Source organism: Eulemur rufifrons, chromosome 6 (genome assembly GCF_041146395.1).
Source record: "Eulemur rufifrons isolate Redbay chromosome 6, OSU_ERuf_1, whole genome shotgun sequence".
Classification (NCBI taxonomy): Eukaryota; Metazoa; Chordata; class Mammalia; order Primates; family Lemuridae; genus Eulemur; species Eulemur rufifrons.
This window is the reverse complement of record NC_090988.1, coordinates 31,516,619-31,543,387: the sequence shown is the minus strand read 5'-3', so window position 1 is coordinate 31,543,387 and position 26,769 is coordinate 31,516,619. Positions and strand designations below refer to the sequence as shown.

Genomic DNA, 26,769 nt, shown 5'->3' with positions numbered 1-26,769 from the left:
ATACCTTTCCAAGGCCTTTCAGTAAGAATGAACCTAAAAATATCCTGGACATTTTGATTTTCCTATAAAATTACTTCATCTCCACTAGCATATTGAATTTTATTAACTTTGCTCAATATATATTTTTAAGAAGATTCAACAAATAGGAATCTATTTTCCTTTCTCTTTCATGTAACTGAATTTTCTATAATGATTCATCTATTGTATTTCAAAGCTTTCAGGTAGAATAATAACTGAGAAACATATTAAGGCAAATTGGGAAGAAATTCTTTTTATTAAAAAAGCTATTGAATTTGCTTGGGAACTAAAAGAATATAATATGCTTAATTCCTGATCAAATATTAGAAAAATAAATTGGTCTGAAGTGGTATAAGGATTTTATTGGTGTGAAGAGAATATAATTTTTTTTTTAAAGTTCTATTTCTAATTATGGGACTAACCTCCACAAGCACTGACTACATATGCATTCTCCTGCCTCTGCACTCTAAGTTTTAACCAAGTGAGAATTTCATCCTTGTAATTCTTTCAACCACCTGGCTCTTAGATAGAGCTGTACTGAGCAAAAATAGTTGATAAATGCAGTGACCTAAGTCCTTTCATGATGAAATAACCCAAGTTCCCTCTGTTGCTGGGTTCTACTCCTTTTGGGTAAAAATTAGAGTAAATAGTGACTGGAGGTTCATTTATCCATGTGCAAATTATTTATGTTTAGAAATTTTGTTTTCTTAATTGACTTTTGTATTACCTCACTGTACTCTGAATACTGTATTTTGGTTTATTATGTCAGTTGGTACATTCAGTTTTATTTTCAACCAATTCAAGTTGGTTAAATTGGAGTTTAGAATGAATTAGATATTTTTTTGGAAAAGGTCAACTTGTCTTACGCTGAACTACTCAAATATCTGGCTGAACACAGAAAGTTATGCTATTTCTTAGCTATTTCATGTACGTAATTCATGATTCACCAATAAAACTCAATGTGTTCTCTACTTCTTTTATAGTCTCGTAACACATATTAGAATCCTAGACAAATATTTTGAATTACTGTAACATGCTATTAAAGTATATTATAGTTAATTTACTGCACAGACTTTTAACAATCTAATAGAACAACAAACATGGTACGTTTTTATTACATGCTGTTATATACAAATTATTATTACCTGGCAATGATTTAGACCACTTGACTACTGACAGAAGTTGCCTCTCGCCTAGTTGATTGAGACTGGTCAGCAAAGAACTGGAGGTATCCGGCTTTGTGTTGTCATGTCCTGCATAGATCACATCCGGTTCAATGTTCATTAACAGGTTGATCAGTGGTGGGATCAACTGTAATTCTTGATTTGGTGAAAAAGTGATCCTCTGACTTAGAGCTTGGCTTTCACTTGAAATGCCCACTGGCTGTGGGAGAGCAACAGCATCTAGTGATCTCATAACTCTGACTTTATTGAACTTTTTAAACTTTCGACCTATAGAGAAGGAAAAAAATGTAAATATAGATGAACTAAATCTCCCAGCAGAATATTATTTTTCTTAAGTCTTAGAATCATAGCATTATAGACTTTAGCAACAATCTAATAAAATGAAATAAAATGAAAAAATGTTAGGTATCAGACTTAAACAATTAATTACATCACCATTCATTGGGTTGGTGGAGTGTGGATAATTACACCAGTGTGTAGCAGGGCGTTGTGGGGCTTTGTATGAAAAGACATGAATGAAAAGACAGAGCTTTCAGTAGAGAAAATGATTAGTACTGGTCAATATTCTTTTTCATTTGTTTGTTTCTAACCTTCTATTTACTTTCTTTCCTTTTTTTTTTCATTTTAATAGATTTAGGGGGTACAAGTTTAGTTCCATTATATGTATAGTGGTGAAGTTTGGGCTTTTGGTGTACCCATCACCTAAACAGTGTACATCGTACCCATAAATAATTTTTCCTTCACCTCGTCCTACTGTCCCCCATTTTGAGTCTCCAATGTCCATTATGCCATTCTCTGTGTCCTTGTGTAGCCATAATTGAGCTCCCACTTACAACTGAGAACATGTGGTATTTATTTTTCTGTTCCTGAGTTACTTCACTTAGGATAATTGCCTCTAGTTCCATCCAAGTTACTGCAAAAGACATTATTTCATTATTTCTTATAACTGAGTAAAACTCCATGTTTTGTGTATGTATATGTTAATTTATATATAAATCACATTTTCTTTATACACTCGTCAGTTGATGGGCACTTAGGTTGATTCCATATCTTTGTGATTGTGAACTGTGCTGTGATAAACATGAGTGTAGGTATCTTTTTGATGTAATGATTTCTTTTCTTTTGGGTAGATATCCAGTGGTAGGGATTGCCAAGATCAAATAGTAGTTCTACTGTTAGTTCTTTGAAATATCTCCATGCTGATCTTCATAGAGGTTGTACTAATTTACATTCCCTTCAACAGTGTATAAGTGTTCCCTTTTCACCACATACATGCCAACATCTGTTATTTTTTCTCATTTTAATAAAAGCCATTCTGACTGGGGTAAGATGATATCTCATTGTGGTTTTAATTTGCATTTCAGTATTGGTCAATATTCTGATGGAACAGGCTTCCAAAAGCTAATGTTACAGATTACATTAATTGGAACATAGTCTATAGTGGCTGTTAAGTCTTCTGGGTTTTATTCTTTTAAGAATCTGTTAAAAGATGTGCATATATATGCAAACCCCACAAAATCTGTTATACGATATCAGTGGGTTCATAGATCCTTTGGAATCAATCCATGAACTATTATAAGATCTAAGGACCCAAAATTAAGAATCCTCCTTTTCTAAATTAAGGGAGGAGAGAGTCTATACACTGTGCTGGTCAGATCACGATTATATTCTAGAATTTCTACTTTGATGGATTGTGATATATTGGGGCAAAAAAAAGTATGATGGTGAGATGAGTAGAATCTGCTCATGAGAAATAATTAAAGAAGGCCAGGATGTTTATCTGGGCTGCTGCTAGTTCACAGATTGTTTTGGGTGAATTAAAGAAAGTCTTGGTGATCTGAGAGCAAGTTGGATTCAGCCCCATCTGCTCTGTGCCAGGCATGGACTCTTATCAGTATAGTATGAAGTGACTAGGCTGTTTAGCTAAAGGAAGCCTGATAACACTTTGCAATTATTTAGGGAGAGGTTGCAATTTGCTAGCTCTAGTACCTGATCTTACCCATAGACATGTTTTGTTTGGCTCATACAATGATGACCATAATTATGAGAACATACCTGAATTAGTTATGGTGGCCAAAATCTGTTAAAGTTGAGTTGCAGCTGCTGCTTTTGGATGGAACATGAGCACTCCAGTTTCCCCAGTTCCTGCCACAAATTGAGGGTAAGCCAATGATCTGTTTTCTTAAGTCTTGCCATTGCACCCAGTTAAGTTACCTACTTAGTCTCTGTAGGTAGCATTTGCCTTTGTGATTTCTGGGTTCATGGTACTGTCATAAAGAAAATGGACTACACGTGTTCTATAAAGCCCCAAAAAGTTGATGTAGAACTTGTAAGTGACAGGGAAACAATTGTCAGCATCAATAAACAAAAAGGATTCAATATTGTTTAAAGAAATCAAACAGGCTTTCTGAGGAAGAAATGAGTCACAAAGGGAAGGGAAGCAAAATTAATGGAATATCTTCTATATGCCAGGAATTTTATATATATGTATCATTTAGCCTCACAACAATCTTGAAAGGTAAGTATGATTAACTTCATTCATAAATTGGAAAAATGAAGAGTAGAGAAGATGCCATGCCCAATGTCAGAGTAGCAGAGAGTGGATTATGTGGAGTCTATAGCCCAAAGTCTTTCTACCCACTAACACAATCACCCTGGAATTTCAGGCATGGGTTGCGTTTTCACATGTGGGATTCTGGAGAAGAGGTATAGGCAAGAGATTGTGAGAAAGAGCAAAAAGTTTGAACTAAATGTTTTTTAAGATTTGTTCCAATCCTAAAGTGGTCAATTCTCAGTCCTTGTCTTAATCGACCCATCAGTAGTACTTAATACAGTTGATTGTTTTCTGCTTCTTACAATACTTTTATTCCCTTGGCTTCCACATACCTCACTCTTGTGGCCACTCTTTTAGTCTCCCTGGTTGGCTCTTTTTTATCTTCTCAACTTCTAAATCTTGGAGTTCCCAGAGCTCAATCCTCAGACTTCTCTTAAATATCTATACTCTCTTTCTAGGTGTTTGCATCTAGTCCTACATGTCTAATATCATCTAGATATGAATGATCACCAAATTTATAATTCTAGTCCCAGATTTTTCTAGGAACTCTAGATCCAACATTCTAACTGTCTACTCAGCTTTTCCACTCAAACTTAATATGTTTAGAGCAGAACTTTGATGCACTGGCCCAATAACTACACCTTCTAGGTTTGCAACTCCATTTATGAACTTGCTCTGGCCAAAAACTCCACAGTCATTATTGATACCTCACTTATTCTATTATCTCATATCCAATTCATCACAGCAAATCTTGATGGGTCACCATGAAAATATAACTCAAATTCAATCCCTTCTCCCCATTTCCATTGCTTCTACCATAATTTCAGTCACCACTATCACAGTTGGACTATTGCACAATGTGCTGGCTGGTTTCCCAGCTTTCACTTTTCTATAGTCTATTCTCTATACAGGTGAGTGAACCTTTAAAAACTTAAATCAGACTATGTCACTCCTTGCTCAATACTCTCAGTGACTTCTGATCCTACTTAGAATGAACTTCAAATTCTTTGTCAAGCTCAAAAGGCCCAATATCCTCTTGCATGGACAGTCTCTCTTGAACTTTCCCCCTTGCTCCATCCATCTTGCTCTTGGAACTTGTCCACTGTGTGCCTGTCTCGGGGCGTTTATACTGTTTCCTCTGCCTGAAATGATCTTTCCTTAGATACGTATATGGCTTTCTCCCTCATTTCATTTAGATTTCTGCCTGAATATCACCTTACTGAACAGGCTGTTCTTGCGTATCCTATAATTAGATATTTACATATCTATATGTAGAACATATAAAGAATTCCTACAAACCAGAAAGAAAAGGCATGAACAGACATTTCAGAGAGGAAGAAAAATATAAATAGACAACAAAAACACAAAAATATGATGGATCTCATTAGTAACCAGTGAAATGCAAATTAAGACCACAATGAGAAACCATCCACCCAAAATGGCAAGGACACAGAATACAGAAACTTTCACACAGAGATGCTGTGGAGGGTAAATTGGTACAACTACTGTGAAAGCAATTTGGCATTATCTAGTAAAGCCAAAGATGAACAGATATTACTATCAGCAATCCCAAATGCAGGTGTGTACCTTACCTGTGGAAACTCTTACACATGAGCTCCAGGAGACATGTGCAAGAATGTTCACAGGTGCACTGCATTTAACACCCTCAAAGTGGAAGCAAATGTCAATCAACAGGAGAATGCATAAATGACAGATACTCATAGAATGGAATAAGATAGTGTATAAAAAATGAATAAACCAGGATAATACACATCAAAATCAAAGAACTTCATAAATATTTCATTAGGCAATAAGATCAAATTGCAGAAATATACATACCACATGATACCATTTCTATATGTGGAAAAAACCCTCAAAACTAAAGAATGTATTGGTGAGGGGCACATAGATATTCTGAAAATCTATAGAATAATACAAGAGAATGATAAATCCCAATTCAAGATATAGAGTTTTTCTGAAGAAAGAGTCAAAAGGATGTGATCAGGAAGGAAAGATCCAAGAATACTGGGAATATTTATATTCATCCAGGTGAGCAGACATGTGGATGTTAATTACTTTGTTTTATATATGTCATATGCGTTATGTGTGTATATTTTTGTACAAATAAAATATTTTATAATAAAAAGCATGGCTTATTCAAACAGCATGCATTGAAAGGATAAGATGAAGAGTCCAGTACTGCATAATTATTCTTGAAATATATAACTGCATCTAAATGATACTATGAGAATGAATTTATAGGACAAGTCATAAGAAAGGTTCTTGAGAGAGAAAATGTATATTAGAAGTGAAAGCTTAAGTATAGTCTAGTAGTAAAAATTCTGAACTACCTCAGCAAAAAGTTTTTAGTGAATGAGGAGGGGAGTAAAGACAAGGTTCTAAACTTCAGAGTGTGTTAATAAAATAATTTGGTGAAATGGTGCAAGCATAATTATTTAATTCTGATATAATAAAGGACGAATATAGGAATTATGACTGTTCAGGATGGGAATGTAGACATGAGCAATTTGGAAAAGCAGAGTAAAACTTCCAAATTAATAGAAAAGATTAAACAGGAAAAAGAAAATAAAGGGAAACTTGGCCAAGTTAGCAAAGTAAATAAAGAAAAGGGAAACAAGGTAATAATGGGGAAGCATAACATACAGGGGACATAAAATGTGTTGGGAGAAATAAAACCTTGTATATTGATTAGCACACATTGTTAATAGACTAAATTTCTCTGTCAAAGTAAAAGAAGGTCAGATTGGGTTAAAAAACCAAAATTCTACTTATAGTTTACAAGAAACATAGAAAAAACATAGGAAATCAGTTGAAAATTTAAAAAATGAGAAAAGGTGAACCAGGCAAATATAATATATGGAAAGTAGGAATAGTGATAACAACAGATAAAGTAGAATTCACATCCAAAGACATTAAAATGAGACAAGTGTGGATATTAAGTAAAAATAAAGGCTACTTCCCTACAGATGATATAGGAATAAGTCTTCATATAGCAAACATACAAACCAAATATTTAGAAAAATCCCTAAAAAAGAAAAATATAAAAAGAGATAAAACATGATAAGAGTAAAAATATCAATACGTTTCTTTCAGATTTTACATGTTAAGTGGACCGTTAATAAGCACAGATATATAAGACCCTTAAAATATAAAACAAAGCTTAATTTTATCATATAATGTCCTACACAATTTATAGAATACTGTTAACATAAGATACAAAAGTATATTTTCTTATGTTCAAGGAACATTAACATAACATACACAATATAACATTTACTCAATACAACAAACTTTAATAAATTCTAAAAAAATTAAAACAATATTTTCTTTGCCCATAATATGATTAATTTCATTAAAAATCAAAATTAACTTGGGATTGAAAAACTAAGTCCTGGACTAGAGAAGAAATCAACATAAAATTACTAATTATCTGGATATTAACAAAAAATAACACTTCAAATGAATACCTTTGGGATATAGCTAAATGCAAAAAAAAATACAGCATTATATAATTTTACTCTGTAAAAAAGACTGAAAATAAGTGAGCTAAGAATTCAGTTAAGACATTAGGAAAAAAGAAAAGTCAACAAAAAATCAAACTATAAAAGAAAGGAGAAAAAAAGTATAACATTAGGGATGAGAAAAATGATACTAAAACAATTAGAAGCATTAAAATAGAATATAAAGTACAACTTTATTGGAATAAATTTGATAATTCAGGAAATAGAACGTTTTACATCAGAATATAAATTACCAAAATTGGCTCTGATATCAGAGAGTTGCACAGCCTAAGTTCTATCTCCCTTAAAGACATTTTTTGCTATTTTGAAGTAGAGAAAAAAATCAAAACCTCTTCTATACATTTTATGATACAAGTGTAACCATAAAAACATCACACCAGAAATATAGATTAATTTGTCCTATGAGTATAAAGCTAAAAATTCTAAATAAGCTATCAGCAAATTGAATTGTGTAGAATTAAAAAGAGAACGCTATACCATATTCCAGCAGCGTTTGTTCTGAGAAGAAAAGGGTTGTTCACCACTGGAAAATCTACCACTATAATTCATTGCATCAGATCAAAGAAGAAAGATCACATGATTTTTATCAATAGATATTAATAACAAAAAGGCTATAAGAGGCAGAACAATGGCTCCCCAAAGATGTCCAGGTCTTAATCTCAGGACCTAGTAAATATGTTATGCTAGATGGCAAGGGGAATTAAAGTTGCAGATGGAAGGAAGGTTGCTAATCAGCTAACCTTAAGACAAGGAGCTCATCCTGCATTACCCTGGTGGGCTACAAAGATAATGACAAGGGTACTTAAATGGGGAAGAGGGAGGCAGAAGGGTCAGAATCAAAGAGATGGCATCTTGATAAGACTTGGCCATTGTTGGCTTTGAAGATGAAAAGGGGCCTCGAGCCAAGGGATATGGGCAGTCTCCACAAGAAGCAAAGTGCAATGAATTCAGTAAAGTCTCAGGATACAAAATCAATACACACAAATCAGAGGCATTCATATATGCCAATAACAGTCAAATGGAGAACCAAATTAAGGCCTCAATACCCTTCAAAATAGCAACAAAGAAAATAAAATACCTAGGAATATATTTAACTAAGGAGGTAAAGGACTTCTATAGGGAGAACTATGAAACACTGAGGAAGGAAATCGCAGAGCATGTAAATAGGTGGAAAACCATACCATGCTCATGGATCAGTAGAATCAACATTGTTAAAATGTCTATACTGCCCAAAGTTATCTACAGATTCAATGCAATCCCTACTAAATTACCAACATCATTTTTCACAGATATAGAAAAAATAATTTTACGCTTTGTATGGAACCAGAGAAGACCCCGTTTAGCAAAAGCAATTTTAAGCAACAAAAACAAAATGGGAGGTATTAATTTGCCAGACTTCAACCTATACTACAAGGCTGTAATTATTAAAACTGCTTGGTATTGGCACAAGTGCAGGGACACAGACCAGTGGAACACAACAGAAAATCCAAATATAAAACCATCCTCACATAGCCATCTAATCTTTGACAAAGCAGACAAAAACATACTCTGGGAAAAAGATTCCTTATTTAATAAATGGTGCTGGGAAAACTGGATAGCCACATGTAGAAGACTAAAACAGCACACACAGCTCTCACCTCTCACAAAAATCAAATCACGGTGGATAACAGACTTAAACCTTAGGTTGGAAACTATTATAATTCTAGAAGAAAACGTAGGAAAGACTCTTACAGACATTGGCCTAGGCAAAGAACTTAAGAAGACCCCTAAGGCAATCACAGCAACAACAAAAATAAATGAATGGGACCTGCTCAAATTAAAAAGCTTCTGCACAGCTAAAGAAACAGTCACGAGAATAAACAGACAACCTACAGAATGGGAAAAACTTTTCACATACTACACATCAGATAAAGGACTGATAACAAGAATCTATTTAGAACTCAGGAAAATCAGTAAGAAAAATCAAACAACCCTATCAAAAAGTGGGCAAATGACATGAATAGAAATTTCTCAAAAGAAGATATAAAAATGACTAACAAACATATGAAAAAATGTTCAACATCTCTAATCATCAGGGAAATGCAAATCAAAACCACAATGAGATATCACTTAACACCAGTGAGAATGGCCTTTATCAAAAAGTCCCAAAACAATACATGTTGGCATGGATGCAGAGAGACAGGAACACTCATACACTGCTGGTGGGACTGTAAACTAGTGCAATCCCTGTGGAAAGCAATGTGGAGATACCTTAAACAGATTCAAGTAGACCTACCATTCGATCCAGCAATCCCATTATTGGGCATCATCTACCCAGAAGAACAAAAGTCATTCTATAAAAAAGACACCTGCACCCGAATGTCTATAGCAGCACAATTCACAATTGCAAAGATGTGGAAACAACCCAAATGCCCATCGATTCATGAATGGATTAGCAAAATGTGGTATATGTATACCATGGAATATTACTCAGCTATTAGAAATAATGGCGATATGGCATCTCTTTGGTTCTCCTGGAGAGAGTTGGAACCCATTCTATTAAGTGAAGTATCCCAAGAATGGAAAAATAAGCACCACATGTACTCACCAGCAAACTGGTTTCCCTAAGTGCACATTTGGGAAAACACCAATTGGGTATCCGACAGAGGTGGGGGCTGGGGGGAAGGGATGGGTGTATACCTACTTGGTGAGTGCGATGCGATGCGCACTGCCTGGGGAATGGACATGCCTGAAGTTCTGACTGGGGGGGATGGGGTGGGGAGAGGGGATGGGTGCACACCTACATGATGAGTGCGATGTGCACTGTCTAGGGAATGGACACACTTGAAGCTCAGACTCGGGGGGATGGGGAGGCATGGGCACTATATATAACCTGAACTTTTGTACCCCCATAATGAGCTGAAATTAAAAAAAATAATAAAAAACATAAAAAATAAATAAAAAAAAAAGAATATGGATTTTCCCCTAGAATCTCCTAAAGGAATGCAGACCTGCTGACCCCTTGATTTTAGCCCAGAGAGAACCATTTCAGACTTCTGACCTCTCTAACGGTAAGATAATAAATTTGTTTTGTTTTAATCCACTAAATTTGTGGTCATTTGTTACAGCAGACTAATAAAAGGCTTTTTGCTAAACCCAGGAGCCATTACTTAAAAAAAAAAAAAAAAACACAGTAAAAAATGAAAAGTATAAAGACGATTTACCAAAACCCAGCAACAAATATTACATTGATAAATAAAATATTTTATTTTCAGATAATATGATTATGTCTACAAAACTCAAAGGACCACTAAAAATTTATCAAATTATTGACATAATTTAATTATATGCTCGAAAGAAAATAAGTCTATAAAAACTACCAGTTTCACTAGTTCCAATAATCACAATTTGAAGAATAGAAAATAATTTTCTATCACAAGAGGGATGAAAGCTATAAAATAAGAATAAACTTAAGAAAAGCAAAATATCTATATTAAAACTACAAAATTCTGTCTTAGGAATAAAAAATGTGAATTAATTAAAAGACATATCATGTTCCTAAATTGGAAACCTTAAAGTGTCAGTCCTGCTCAAATTAATACAAAAATTTTATACTATTTTGATCAGAATCCAATTTTGGGGGAGCACTGGAAACGATGGTTTTACTGTTCATTGAGAAGAATAAATGTGTGTGAGGATAGGTAGCTAAGAAAATTTTGTTAAAAGAGCAACTGTGATTTTAATATATGCCATACTATGTATTAAAATTGATAATAATAACTACCCTAATCCAAACGTGATACTGTCTTGCATGGGAATGAGAATTTAGAGAAACAGAATAGAATGCAGAATCCTGGAACACATACCAAATCCATGTGATATCTAATATATGTTAAAAGTGGTGGGTGAGATGACCTTCACTTGGGAAGCATATAAAGGCTACAGGGAACTTAAGTCCACAGAATTCATTTTCATAACAGGATGGCAAAAAACCAGCTGGATGAGGATCACATGTTCATACTAACTACTTTTCCCATGACTTAGCTTTCTAAATCTGAGGGGCACCCCAAACAAGAAGTTAAGTAGAGAGAAGTAATGAAAAATTGGGAATTATGTTTGGAGTTAGTAATCATATTAGACTGAACAGAAACAAATGTACACTAACCACTAACATCTATCCTGCTTCTCTGTTTTATTTTTTTGTTAGCATTTATCATGCTCCATCAGACAGCAATATTTTATATTATGCATTTATTTTATTGTATCTATCCTCAACTAAAATATAAACCCTTTGATGATAGTACAGCACCTCATACCTAGTAGGTACTCAATAATTTTGTTGAATAAATCAATAATTGCCCAGCAACAAAAACCTGTTTGCTGCAAGAATTCCACAATAACCTGGCCTTCTGCCATATAACATCTACTTCCTGAAGAATGGAAAGAAATCTAAGGGAATTTCCCTTTAGTAAAAGACACAATTCTAGGGCAAAGGGGTTAGCATATTTTATAGTAGAATGTCTGGAGGTTTACATATGCCTACAAACTTCAGCTGTTGACACCTTTCTATCATAGCTACATTTATATCCCAATCACTGTTTCCTTCTTTTCCATATCTAACCATATAACTGAGATTTCAAGTCTTCTGGCTCAAATTGTAAGGGGATATTCAAAATAAGGCATGAGTAAACAGGAAAGGAAACGGGGGAAGCTGACTAACAATGATTAAGTCAAACAGCAGGTCAGGATAGAATGACACAGATTTAAATGCGTAATAAATAACAGATATATAGTATGGAACTCAAACAAAAATATCTTTAGAAATAATAAAAAGAGAAAGTAAAGGCAAACTCAGATGAAGAATACAAGTTGGAGTAAAAATTACAAGAAATGGATTTAGGCAATACCATCATTGCATTTCAAAGATAAGCTGGCATCTACGTTTCAAGAAATCAAAGAAGAGAAACAAAACATCAAATAAAATTTAAAATAATTACAAGACAGAATAAGGTAAAATGGGAGATGGCAGAGAAAAAATGACCTTATAGATTTAAAAACTATATTAGAAAAATAAAAGAAGAGAACTGCCAGTGTAAAAAACTATGCTAATGACAAAGTTCAGACTTGAGAAAAATCACCAAGTGAAGTATAAAAGGACTAAGATCAGAGTGAGGAAATAAAAGATGACAGATGTGGAAGACAGATAACAGAAAACCAATATACAGATTATTACTGGGATCTATAAAAAAGAAAAGAAAACATGAAACAGAAAAAAAATCTTTGAAGGTAAAAGAATATTTTGCTAATATATAAAAAGATTTACAATTTCAGATCAAAAAGGGCTTATTCTATTTCAAGAAAAAGTAACAGATTAATAAAGCTACTGAACTTTGAGGATTAAAAAACACATTCAAGCAGAAGAAACAGGTCATCAATAAAAGGGAAAACAACAGATTCTCAGATCTGTTTAGTTATTTTAGATGCCTAAAGACAAATGCACTATATATGAATCTGAGGGGGGGAAAGTCCCATACAACACATTTTCTATGTTTTAATATCAATAGAATTTTAGTGAAGATTTGGGAGGTCAAGGGAAGTCAAACACACAGTAGGTATCTCAGTCTCACCTGTCTTCTTCACCTTACTTCTCCCACCTCCCTCTGCCCCATCCTATGCAACACAAATTCTCATTTTGTCTTTGGTAGATCAAATTACCAAATGTGTTTTGTAACTTCAGCATGCTCCTGGAGTTATACTGCTTATCAAAGCACTTCTAAAAACCAAAACAAATAGGATACTCTTCTTCAAAGAAAAAAACTTCAACTGATAAACATTTACTCTTTTAGAAAAAATCTTTTCTACCATATGAAAATATACACATTGTCTTTCAGATGTTTCCATATACATATGATTTGAGAACATAAATAGATACAATATTCAATCACTGTTACTTTAATACCTCTAGCAGTCATGATTCTGTAAATTAATTTTGATTCTAAAATATCTGCATTGATTTTTCAATGTTCCTACAAATACATAATTAAAAACTTTTAAATGATACAAGCATATGTTTTCCATTAAAGTTAAATTTTTGTTTTAGCAATGATAATGTTTGTATATGTGGCTTCAAAATATAAGAGATATTTTAAGCTACCATGTATTCAACCTTTCTATATACCAAACACTCAGTGTTACATGCTTTAAATGTATCATTTCATTTACCCTCACAACAACTCTCATTATGTTTTTTTTGTTGTTGGTTTTTTTTTTTTTTTTTTTTTGAGACAGAGTCTCGCTCTGTTGCCTGGGCTAGAGTGAGTGCCGTGGCGTCAGCCTAGCTCACAGCAACCTCAAACTCCTGGGCTTAAGCAATCCTCCTGCCTCAGCCTCCCGAGTAGCTGGGACTACAGGCATGCGCCACCATGCCCAGCTAAGTTTTTCTATATATATTTTTACTTGGCCAGATAATTTCTTTCTATTTTTAGTAGAGACGAGGTCTCGCTCTTGCTCAGGCTGGTCTCGAACTCCTGACCTCGAGTGATCCACCCGCCTCGGCCTCCTAGAGTGCTGGGATTACAGGCATGAGCCACCACGTCTGGCCTCATTATGTGTTTTTAATAGAAAAGAAAGCAGAGATACGGACAGGTGAAGCAAGGTGTGTGCCTGAAATCCCTCAGCTATTAAATGGGGAAGATAAAATAAAACACAAATTATTCTGATTCTACAGCTCACTCTTTATTACAATGTTATACCATCTCCTACAGAGATGTCTTGAAAATCCGTTTTTAACCCACTGATAAAATTTAAAATTTTAAGGGCGGAGTTCATGTATTCGGTTAAAATTAACATATTATTCTACATAAAACTATTTTACTGACAATGTAGATAACCAGAAAACCTATAATTCTCCTTTTCCTGAATGCCTAAAAATGATGGATAAAACATAACCAACATCCTTTTAAATGTGTATCTAAGCTGCTCAAAAAGTCAGTAAAATATCCAGGGATCCAAAATAAAGAACACCTCTACCCACAGAGAAGGAGACATAGGAAGGAAGCATACCTGCTTCAGCCTTGGCTCAGTGTGGGAAAAAGGTCTTTCTCTAATAATTCTTAATATTAGGCCTCCCTCACCCAGCTGTATGGCTTGAAATTATTCCAGCAGTCCCCAACCTTTTTGGCACCATGGACTGGTTTCATGGAAGACAAGTTTCCCACAGACCAGGCGGTGAGAATGCGGGGGATGGTTTTGGAATAATCCAAGTGCATTACATTTATTGCACACTTTATTTCTATTATTACATTGTAATATATTATGAAATAATTATACAACTCACCATAATGCAGAATCAGTGGGAGCCCTGAGCTTGTTTTCCTGCAACTAGATGGTCCCATCTGGGGGAGATGGGAGACAGTGACACCTGAAGTGTGTTGCTTACGTCCAGTCTACTCTGTAATCTCGTTTTGGTTGCTGTCACTGCAGAAAACCCTGCTTCACAAAGATAGGATGTTGGAAGTGGAAGCAGGCTTTTCAGTCCTTTTGTGGCAATCTCACGATATTCTGCCTTGACTTTAATCCAGAACTTATGGAGATTTGAAGTTGTCTTAAACATACTTTTAAAGCCACTGTCATTTGCAATCTCAAGCAATCGATCCTCTTCTAGCATGGACAAAGTTGATTCACCTGGCTTGTTCACAAATGGTTAGTGGATCCACTCCTTCCTAGCATGGGTGTCTTCTGTGGTTGGGCAGTAAAGCTCAAACTTATTTGAAAGCTGAGATGGGTGACCATGCACCAGCTGGGAGAAAGAAGGCCCTGGCTCAGTCTCTTTCAAAAATCTCTGCTAAAGTTTGAAACATGTCAAAAATCCCAATGTTCACTCGTTGTCCCCATAATCCCAGTTTAGCTTTGAATGCAGCCACTTCATCTGCCGACTTAAACACAGTTGTTGTTCTCCCCTGAAGTGACAGATTGAGTTCATTGAGCAGGTTGAATATGTCACATAAGTAAACAAGTTTTTCGACCCATTCTGTGTAACTGAAATGTGCTGCCAGTGGTGACTTTTATACACTTCTGTGTATAAAAGAAGATGTGTGTGCTCTGTGTCCATCTCCTCACAGAGCCACGCGAACAGACATGAGTTAAGGCCACGTATTTTAGTGTGGTTGATCACATCCTGCAAAACATTGTTTAGTTCAGGTGATATTTTTCAGCTGGCCAGCATTTCTCTATGGATGACACAGTGCGTAGACTCACACTCAGAAGCAACCTCCTTGACCTGAGTAGTGAAACCAGAAAGCCGTCCAGTCATGGCAGCCGCTCTGTCTGTGCATATACTGATACAAAATGACCAATTCAGTTTTCCTGATATGTAATCATTCAACGACTTGAATAGTTCTGCAGCCGTGATGTTGGTTTGCAACAGAAGTGGACATAACATATTCTCATGCACATCCTCCTTAAAAACATATTGCACAAAAACAAGCATTGTTGCCTTGCGTGTTAACATCGGTAGACTTGTCAATCTGGTTTGCATACCATGATGACTCATCAGTCCTCTCGAACAACTGTGTCTCAATATCTTCTGCTATTTCATCAATTCGCCTAGGTTGGGTGCTAGCTGAAAGAGCAACTTTTGAATGGCAACTTCTCCTAAAAGTTCATGGCAAATGTCCTTAGCAGCAGGCAGGATCAACTCTTCACCAATAGCTTGAGCAATGTAGTTAGCCACGAAGAATGATGTTCTCAGTGCATACACGTTGGATGAAGTGGTAGCCTTCAATAATTGCTTATGTTCTTTGTGTTTGCTTTTTTTTTTTTTTTGCAAAACTCCTAAGTATTATCTTTTAATGCAGGGTGCTTGGCCTGCATGGGGTGAAGTAGTTCTGAAGCTTTCATGGCTTCGTTGGATAGCTGGTCACCACATACTATACAAAGCAGGCTTAGAGAACATGAATCACCTGTTGCAATGAATCCATGATTTAAGCAGGACTCTTGGTATTATAAATGCAGCTTTCATTTTGTTGGCAGGTTTAGCATCTTCTGCTGTCTCATCATTGGGTCCTTCCCCCTCTTCAAAGAAGCTCTCCAGTGAGGTTTGTTTTCTGGGCTTACCTAAACTGTGACTGAAACAAGTGTGCAGTGTGGGAAAGAGGCACAGATGGAAATGGTAAAGAAAATAATGGGCAGGCCACACACAGACGAAAATAAGTATTGGATTCTGACTTAAAGCCTGCCAACAATGCAGCTGTACATTTGCAGTACATCAACTGACTTGCCACCATAAAGCCTGCCACCAGATGCAGCTTAACTGTCACTTGTCACTCACTGATAGGGTATTGATATGAGTCTACAGCAGTTGATTTATTATGGTCTCTGTGCAGTCAAACCTCTCTGCTAATGATAATCTGTGTTGCAGCTGCTCCGCAGCACCAGCATCACTGCCTCTGCTCTACCTGAGATCATCAGGCATTAGATTCTCATAGGGAGTGTGTAACCGAGATCCCTCACTTGCATAGTTTACAGTAGGGTTCGTCTCCTATGAGAATCTAATGCCGCCACTGATCTGACAGTAGGTGGAGCTCGGGCAGTGATGTGAGTGATGGGGAGCCACTGTAAATACAGATGAAGCTTCATCTCCTCAACCACTGCTCACCTCCTGCTGTGAGGCCCAGTTCCTAACAGGCCATGGACAGGTACTGGTCCATGGCCCAGGAATTGGAGACCGCAGAATTATTCTACCTGCAAGGTATGGGAAACCTAGAGGCAAAAAGTAAAAAAAGTAGTTCTTCACTAGTAAAATCCCTAAGGTGCCTGGAAGAATGAAATAAAAATTCTCTCTGGAGATAAACACTCTCAGTAAAGGCGACACATTTCAAAGAAATTAAACTGTATCAAACATGAGCTCATAAGCCCAAACCACAAAAGATACAATGAGTGAAAAATAGTAGAAACAATAAACAGGATGTTGGATTTGTCTCATACTGACTTATGAGAACTGACTGTTAAACATACAGGAATTTTGAAAGCTGGTTGTTAAACCATTGGTAACTTGAAATTTGCCACATGGCAGTATTTATACCACCATCATTGGGAAACACTATACATAATCAGGACTTCTTCACTTTACTTTTTTTTTTTTTTTTTAAGACACATGGTTGGCCAGCATGATACAATGGCATAACTATTAATAGATCCTGAGTTTGGGGATTTTAGAATTACTGAACACAAATGTTTACAGTAAGTATGTGTACAATAATTATTAAAAATATGTGATAAAGAATTGAAAACACAAGAAAGGAAAAAGCTTTGTATAAAAAAGGCAAATTTATAAACTAAATAAGTAGAATGTTTAAAATAAAAAATATTACCATCACTACAATGGGAAAAAATTAAAGGGCACAGCTCAGGAAAGAGTGAACTCAAAGAAAGAACAAAATTACACAGAATATAACAGATAACAATGTGGGAAATATTTAAAAGGATTACAAGATATGGAGAACAGAATGGGCTAGTCCAATAAAAACCTAATAACTGTGCTAGAGGTAGAAAGGGGCAATCAGGAGACTAGAATTTATTTTTTTAAAACTATAGATCTCAATCATTCAAATAAAGTCAGATGGCAAATGGAAAAGATATGTGAACCCCTCAATCCTGACTTTTTACTGGGTCTAGAAAATAGTAGATACTATTCAAAGTTCTATCTGGCAGCCATAAAAACAGTCCCATAAAAACACAGAAAATTTTAAGCAAAAAAGTGAGACTAACTACTCTGAGGACTATCCCTAGTCAGCACGTGTGAGATGGTGCTTAGGATGAGCAACCAGATGGTGATCAGAAGGCATCACTTGGCTGTAAGCTTCAGAGCAGCAAACTAGGGGAGCAATGTGAGAGGTGCTGGCTCTGGGAGGTGCTGATTCAAAGGCCAGGCTTTGGGTAGAAAAGGAAATGACTGCAGAAGGAAGACTGTGAAAGGTCTAAAGAGGTAGGTGGCAGCTTTCATTAAAGAGAAGGCAGATGACTTCAGTTTTTATAGTAATTAAAGGCACAGAACAGGCCTCTCTACTTACAGGGAAGGTACTGCTGTGTTCCAAATTCAGGAATTTTGGAATTCTTCAGCAAAAAGAACTGAAGCTTTGTTCTCTATCAGGTGTAAGAGGAGAAAAACACACAAACAAAAAACAACAAAATTTACCACACAACCCACGCTCTCTAGCCCAGAAAGTTATTCTCTTTGCCAAGAGAGGTGGGGGGTGAACCTGGGTAGAGGAGGTGGCAGTAGGAGTAGGAGAGAAACAGGCTTCCTAACACAACCTTTTGGAGTTTGAAGACAGCGCTGTCTACCCCCCCCCAAAAAAAAAAGAAAGAAAGAAAAGAAAAATAATCTATGACTTTAAAAAAATTTCAGCAAACACAACTATTCATTAATCATTCCTTTATGTAGAAAGCTACTTATTTTTGAAAGAGCTAATTACCTTTATAATAGTTTAGCATTTTTACCACAAATGCAAAATACAGAGCTCTATTTATTTCAGAATTTTTTGTGAGTCATTAAACAAAAATGTTTTCTGAAGGAAAGAAGACAGAAGAACACATAAATTAGAAGATATATTACCATCCTTAAGGGGGTAACTATCTTCCTACTCATTAAGGAGTACAGCAATGAACTAAATGCAAAAGTCACTGTGACCTGTTGAAGGTAAAGGAAGTGATTCATTAAAGAATCATATGCAGTGAAGAAAACAAATAACTCAAACATAATTTTTATAATAAAAACACAGCACTGAAGCAGATAAGAACAAACTACTCATTAATAATTCTATGTCCGTGACATATATCAAATACATATTTCTGACCTCTGATATTCTACTCTAAGATTTTATCAAATCTTTTTGAAGTTTTTCATTGTTCTTTCATGTTTCATCTTTTGTTATTCAAATGGCCTATATGTTAGAAATGAGAAACCTTGACTAAAACAGTATGGTACTGGCATAAAAACAGACACACAGACCAATGAAACAGAATAGAGAACTGAGAAATAAATCCATGCATTTGCAGTCAACTCATTTTTGACAAGGGCACAGAGAGCATACATCAGGGAAAAGAAAGTCTCTTCAATAAAGGGTGCTGGGAAAACTAGATAATCTGTATGCAGAACAGTAACAGTAGCCCCCTATCTCTCACCATATACAAAACTCAAATCAAAATAGATGAAAGACTTAAATGTAAGATCTGAAACTATGAAACAACTAGAAGAAAACATTGAGGAAATGCTTCAGGACATTGGTCTGGGCAAAGATATCCTGAGTAAGACCTCAGAAGCCTAGGCAACAAAAGCAAAAATGGACAAATGGGATCACATCAAGCTAAAAAGCTTCTGCACACAAAGGAAACAATCAACAAAGTGAAAAGACAACCTACAGAATGGGAGAAAATATTTGCAAACTATTCATCAGACAAGGGATTAATAACCAGAATATACAAGGAGCTCAAACAACTCAATAGCACACACACAAAAAAACAAAACAAAAACTAATCAGATAAAAAAGTGGGCAAAAGATCTGAATAGACATTTCTCAAAAGAAGACACAAATGGTCAACAGTATATGAAACAATGTGCAACATCACTAATCATCAGGGAAATGCAAATCAAAACCACAATGAGATAACATCTTACCCCAGTTAAAATGGACATTATCAAGACAGAAAATAACAAATGCTGGTGAGGAGAAAGGGAAACATGTGCACTGCTGGTGGCACTGTAAATTAGTGCAAGGACTGTGTAAAACAATATGGAGGTTCCTCAAAAAACTAAAAACAGAACTACCATATGATCCAGCAATTCCACTGCTGAGTATATATTCTAAAGAAAGGAAATCAGTATATCAAAGAGATAGCTACACTCCTATGTTTATTACAGCACTATTCACAATAGCTGAGATATGGAATCAACCTAAGTATCTATCAGTGGATAAATAAATAAAGAAAATACTGTATATGTATAATGTGGAATATTATTCTGCCATGAAAAGAATAAAATTCTGTTATTTGCAACAACATAGATGTAACTGGAGGACATTATGTAAAGTGAAATAAGCCAGGCACAGAAAGACAAATGTCACATGTTCTCACTCCTATCTGGGAGCTATAAAACTGATCTCATGGAAGTAATGAATAGAATGGTGTTTATCAGAGGCTGAGAAGGGTAGTAGGGAGGAGGGAATAAAGAGGAATTGGTTAATGGATACAAAAATACAGTTAGATAGAAGAAATAAGATCCAGTGTTTAGTAGCACAATAGGGCAACTATGGCTAACAATAAATTATTGTATATTTCAAAATAGCTAGAAGAGTAGATTTGGAATGTTCCCAACACAAGGAAATGACAAATGTTTGAGGTGATGGATACCCTAATTACTTCGATTCGATTATATATGCTTATATTAAAATATCACATGTACCCATAAATATGTATAACTATTCTGTATCCATAAAAATTAAAAATAAAAAACAGAAAAAGAATAAAAAACCTCAAGAAAAAGTGACAAACATAAATGAATGACGAAAGAAAGAGAGGAAGGGAGGGAGCAGCTGCTAGGTGAGGAAAGGCCCCATGTGCTGCACTTACAAACTGGGCTTTACTCTACGGATAGTCTGCAGGAAGATCACTGGTTCCACTGCCTACAGAAAAGAGTTTAAACTCCAGATCCCAGCTGGCCCAACCTAACTTACAAACTTCATTTCCTCCTGTTCCCACTAACTTACTTTCCAGAAAAATCATCACTGGAATGTATCATGCTTTTTTTCAGACACATTATTTTCATTTCAAACACCTTTCTCCTTTTCCACTTACAAAGTTCCTATTCATAGTTTGAGAGCCTCCTCTCTCAAGCCTTTGCCAACTCTCTCACCCAGAATTAATTCTTTCCTTTTCTCTATTTGCATAGCAATGTCTTGTACCTCTCTTAGGTCACTTACTCTTCTGTTTTATAACTACAGGCAGTCCCTGGGTTACAGACGACCCGACTTACAGGGTTCTGCACTTACAAACGGGCTCCCAAGCCTGCCCATAAGGGTAATTTATAATTAAACAATGAAATTAATAATTTGGGAACTAGTTTCTTCTGTGCATGTAAACAAATTCACATGGCGTAAGCGGTTCATTGGTGCAGCATCTTTACTGTAGTGGCCAGTCTCGTTTACACTGTTGCTTATGCACACCCCCACTTTAGTCTTAACTTTTTTATTCCATTTTGTGAGTCTGTGTTTATCCTTATGACTATGCCTCCAAAGTGAAAGTCCACTGCAAGTCAAGGTGAGCCTGCAGGAAAGAGAAATGTGATTAAAATGGAAATGAAAGTAGAAATAAGCATTGAGAGAAGGGCCAGATGCCATCATTTGTTGAGAAAGCGTTAGGCTTCAGTTGCTCCACTATCAGAACAATTATAAAGGATAAAGTCAGATTAATGGAACATGTAAAAGGCAATGCTCCAATGAAAGTATCAATTATTACTAAGCAGCACAGTGTTTTAATTATTGAAATGGGAAGGTTATTATTGATTGGTTAGAAGATCAAAATACATGTAACATTCCTATTAGCCTAGTGTTGAAGCAACATTCGGTGAGTGTGAACCTTTAATATTCTTTTTTGAAATTTGTCCTATCTCCAATCCAAACTTTTTGTGTAAGTTTGTTTTTATGTTCTGTTTGAATTAAAAGAAAGAGCACAATAGTTTCTATAACTTATTATTACACTACAGGGGAATTATTATTACAGTATTACACTGTATTGTTATTGCCACATATGAGCTTTTATTGTTATCATTACCACATATGCACCATTCATCATGGATCTGAGTTACATACAAATCCAACCTAAAGAGGTTCTCAGGAACATATCTCATTCATAACCCAGGGACCTCCTGTATTTTATTAGGGATTAGACTGTACTGTGCTTAAAGGCAGCAATGACAGCACTAAGTAGGTGCTTAACACAGTGGATTCTCAAAAAATATTGGTCTAAAACACTCTTTTCCAGATTGTAACACATACCATTTATGGGTACATAAGCCATTTTAAGGTAGTACATTGAATATATATAGTTATAAATTATTTTAATATCTTCTAGAAAAATTATAACTAGCATATCAAACCCATGATTTCAGAGAGATTATTGCTTAGGAAATGGCTGAGATGAAAATATTAATCAGATTAAAGGGTTCAGGAGTGACTCCCCTCTCAGATAACCTGTGTCAACTCACTCTGCTTAGTATTTTTCCATAGCACTTATCAGCATTTGACATAATATTTGTTGCTCCTCCTACCGGAGTGTAAGCTCCACAAGGGAAGGAATTTGGTCCACTTTATTTGCTGCTACACTCCCAGAATTTAGAATACTACCTGGTAAGTGGTAAGAGTTCAATCTACAGTTACTGAAAAAGAGGAACGTAGGGAAGTCAGAAGCAAGAGAGACAGAGAAGAAAAGAATAGAAGGAAGGAAGGAAAGAAGGAAGAATTAGAGTAAATGCAAATAAGTAATAATATAGAAAGTACAAAAATATAGCAGTAACTGTGAATGGTATGATGTGGTTTGGGAAGCACTAGAATAGCAGACTAAAGCAACAAGGAGTTTGGATTTGGATAGGGAAGATAATAAAAGATTACAGATACTTGAGTGATGGGCTAAAGCCTTAGGACACTATGAGATAACATAAAATTCTCTAGGTTGTATCACCCACCCCCAGGAGTATTCTGACGGCTCTATCCAGAATTCTGCCATTTCTATTCTGTGATAAAACTGGAGAGGCTTTTACAGCCAAATATATTGGGAGAACACTCAAGATTAAAGATCCTGATGGAACCTAGGTTTCAGCATTAGAGGCTCTGCCATTTTCTAGGACGAGCATGTCATGGAGAAAACAAGGACAGTACCAGGAGTCAGAGTGCCTCTAGGTCTTTCTTCCGGCTCCAACATTAACTAGATGTGTGATTTTGTGAGAAAGTCCTACTTTCTAAAATTTAGGAGGTTCCTGAAGACTTCTGAAGGTAAAGCTGAAATGTAAAGATGGGGAAACTGAGGCACAGGACTCAAAAACAACTTTTACCTGCTGAGAGCACAGGTTTATTCATTTAGTGGTATTTACTGAGCATCTCCCTAAGCTAGGTTCTGTTGTGGACACACAGAAGATGGAGACCTGCTCACTGCCCTTAACTTAGAGAAAACAAACCTCTAAATAACAAACTATAAAATACTATGAGTGATCTAATTAAGTGAATTACAATAAAGTGCCCAGCATGTTTCCTGGATGATTAACTTTGTCCCAGCATGTTGGCAAAAGTTTTAGAGAGGAGGTAGTGTTTGGGTAGGCTTTAAACTTAACAAGTATTGGTCTAAATACATTTCCCAAGGAAGATACATATACATTGATGCAACAAAAGCTGTTGATAGATGGTACACTGAAGAAACATTTTTAGTTTTAACAATTATGTACACATTTTACTATGTTGTTAAAAAGTTATATCTAGATATAAAAGCCACAATTCCCAGATGGTGCTGTGTAGGATGTGGCTAAGTAAAAAAAAAAAAAAGGTATGTACCCAAAGGAAAAAAAGACATTCTATAAAAAAGACACCTGCACTTGGATGTTTATAGCAGCACAATTCACAATTGCAAAGATGTGGAAACAACCTAAGTGCCCATTAATATATGAATGTATTAATAAAATGTGATATATGTATACCATGGAGTACTACTCAGCCATAAAAAGGGTGAACTAATACCTTTTGTATTAACCTGGATGGAACTGGAGACCATTATCCTAAGTGAAGTATCACAAGAATGGAAAAACAAATACCACAGGTACTCACCATTAAATTGGAACTAATAGATCAACACCTATTCACACATATGGAAATAACATTCGTCGGAAATCAAGCAGGTGGTGGGGGAGGAGGGGATGGGTAAAATCACACCTAATGGGTACAATGCACACTATTGTGCATTGGGGGATGGGCACAGTACAACAGCAATTTATGTAACACTAAATGGTTTGTACCCCCATAATATTCTGAAACTAAAAAAAATATAAGAGAATAGGATTGTCTTCCATAACCCTGGCTCTCTTAATCTCCTTCACTGTTTTATTTTCATTCAAACTATATGTCATCATCTGATGTTAATTTTTGAATGTCTGTTATATTATTAAAAGTTTTAGAGATTTTCATATTAACAAAAATATGGGAAAAGAAATTCACTAATGTAACTCTTGATCAAATGGATTCTTGTCCCTGTTCCAGTAATCTTGCTTTAATCAGTCACTTACAGGAGCTGAAAAGCAATGTGCCTGACCAATTTGCAGAATCAATTTTTGACCTGGAAGAGACTTCAGTATTCTCATTTTACAGATAAGGAGACTAACTCCCAGAAAGGCCTGGTGATTTACTCAAGGCCACACAGGAGGTGAGTGGCAGAACCTAGACTCAAACTCACATTATTTAATGACAAGTCAGCGCACTACCTATAACATCTACTTATAGGCAATACAGATGAAGAGAATCTTCTTACTTCCCATAACAGACTGCAACATACTAGAAACCAGTAAAATTAATGGATGGTATTGGTTGCTTCATTCAGACACTCAAGTGTGAAGAGTCACCATCAATAATCAAGACAGAAAAAACAAAGCAAGAACAAAGATGAATAAGAAAATTATAATTTTCTGACCCACGGTGTTATAGTATAAATATTAGACAGTATATTATTGATGAAAACATCAGAGTTACCTCCAAGGACCATGCCAGCCTGACAGCACTTTCTAAGGCGACATGCTGGGCAGTTTTTTCTGCGGATTTTGTCAACAATGCAGTCGTTTCTTCCAGCACATAAATAGTTATGCTGCCCTAAAAAAACAAAAAAAAAATTAAAAGTTATTTTCAATATCTAAGGACCACTGGAAATTCTATGCAGGGGCAATTGAAATAGAGAATAGATACACATCAGCAAGTACACAACTCTCTTATCCAGATTCTTGCTTGGCATGATGGAACACTAGTGATGCTACAAACCTGTCTTCTGGACCCTAAGTAAGGTAAACACAGCTTAAAAATCAATCCCAGGACATCTTTAGAAATATTGTGTACAATATTTCTGTGCATCTTCTTAATGGTGTCAGTATCGGATTGCCCTTAGACTTTTCTGTCATTTTAAGATTAGCTAGCTATATGTTTCTGATAAGTGTTAGTTGCATAAAGGTCAAACTCTAGTTAAACCTTTTTTTTTCTGACATCTAAGCCTTCAGAAAAATAGATACAGACTAAAGAATTAGAAAGGTCTTTGGAATAGACCTTTAAAAAAATCTATATGCTTAATTCTATTGGAAAACACTGGAGCCAATTATCTCTTAATGGAGCTAATGCTTGTGAATAGCATGTAAAAAAAGTCACTTATTCTCCAAAAAATTGAAGAGGGAGGAATTCTCCCTAATTCTACAAGGCCAGCATCACCCTGCTACCAAAACTAGACAAGGACACAACAAAAACAACAACAACAATAAAACTACATGCCAATATACTGATGAATATAGATGCAAAAATCCTCAATATAATACTAGCAAATTAAATCCAACAATGCATCAAAAAGATAATATACCATGATCAAGTAGGATTTATATCAAAGATGCAAGGATGGTATAACATACATAAATCAATAAAAGTAATACATCACATCAACAGAATGAAGGAGAAAAATCATATCATGTCTCAATAGATGCGGAAAAAGCATTTGATAAAATTCAACATCCCTTCATGATGAAACTCTTGATAAACTAGGCATAGAAAGAACATACCTCAAAATAATAAAGGCTATAAATGACAAACCCACAGCTAACATCATAATGAACAGAAAAAAGTTGAAAGTCTTTCTTTCAAGAACTGGAACAAGATAAGGATGTCTACTTTCACCACTCCTATTCAACAGAGTACTGGAAATCCTAGCCAGAGTAATGAGGCAGAGAACGAAACAAAAGGCATCCAAATTGGAAGGAAGAAGTCAAATTTTACCTCTTTGTAGACAATATGATCTTATATTTAGAAAAACCAAGATGACTCCACCAAAAAATTCTTAGAACTGACAAACAAATTCAGTAAAGTTTCAGGATATAAAATCAACAGACAAAAATGAGTAGTGGTTCCGCACACTAATAATGAAATAGCTGAAAAATAAATCAAGAAGGAAATCTCATTTATTATAGCTATAAAAAATACCTAGGAATAAATTTAACCAAGGAGGTAAACATCTCTATAAGGAAAACTAAAAAACACTGATGAAAGAAATTGAAGAGGATGCAAAAACTATGAAAAGCATCCCATGCTCATGCATCAGAAGAATTAATGTAGTTAAAATGACTAATGCCCAAGGCAATATATACATCAATACAATCCCTATCAATATACCAATGTCATTTTTCACTGAAACATAATAGAAAGGAAATCCTAAA

At 35.4% G+C, this 26,769-nt stretch overlaps 1 protein-coding gene across 1 annotated transcript in view; it reads right to left on the bottom strand.

Moving 5' to 3' along the window:
- The window catches only part of PGR (progesterone receptor), an 83,704-nt gene that overhangs the window by 19,551 nt on the left and 37,384 nt on the right, over nt 1-26,769 (bottom strand). The window contains exons 3-4 of the mRNA XM_069469029.1: nt 25,058-25,174; nt 1,164-1,469 (exon numbers count right to left, since the gene is read on the bottom strand). Of these exons, the coding sequence (XP_069325130.1) occupies nt 1,164-1,469; nt 25,058-25,174 (423 nt within the window). The remainder of the gene's footprint in view (nt 1-1,163; nt 1,470-25,057; nt 25,175-26,769) is intronic.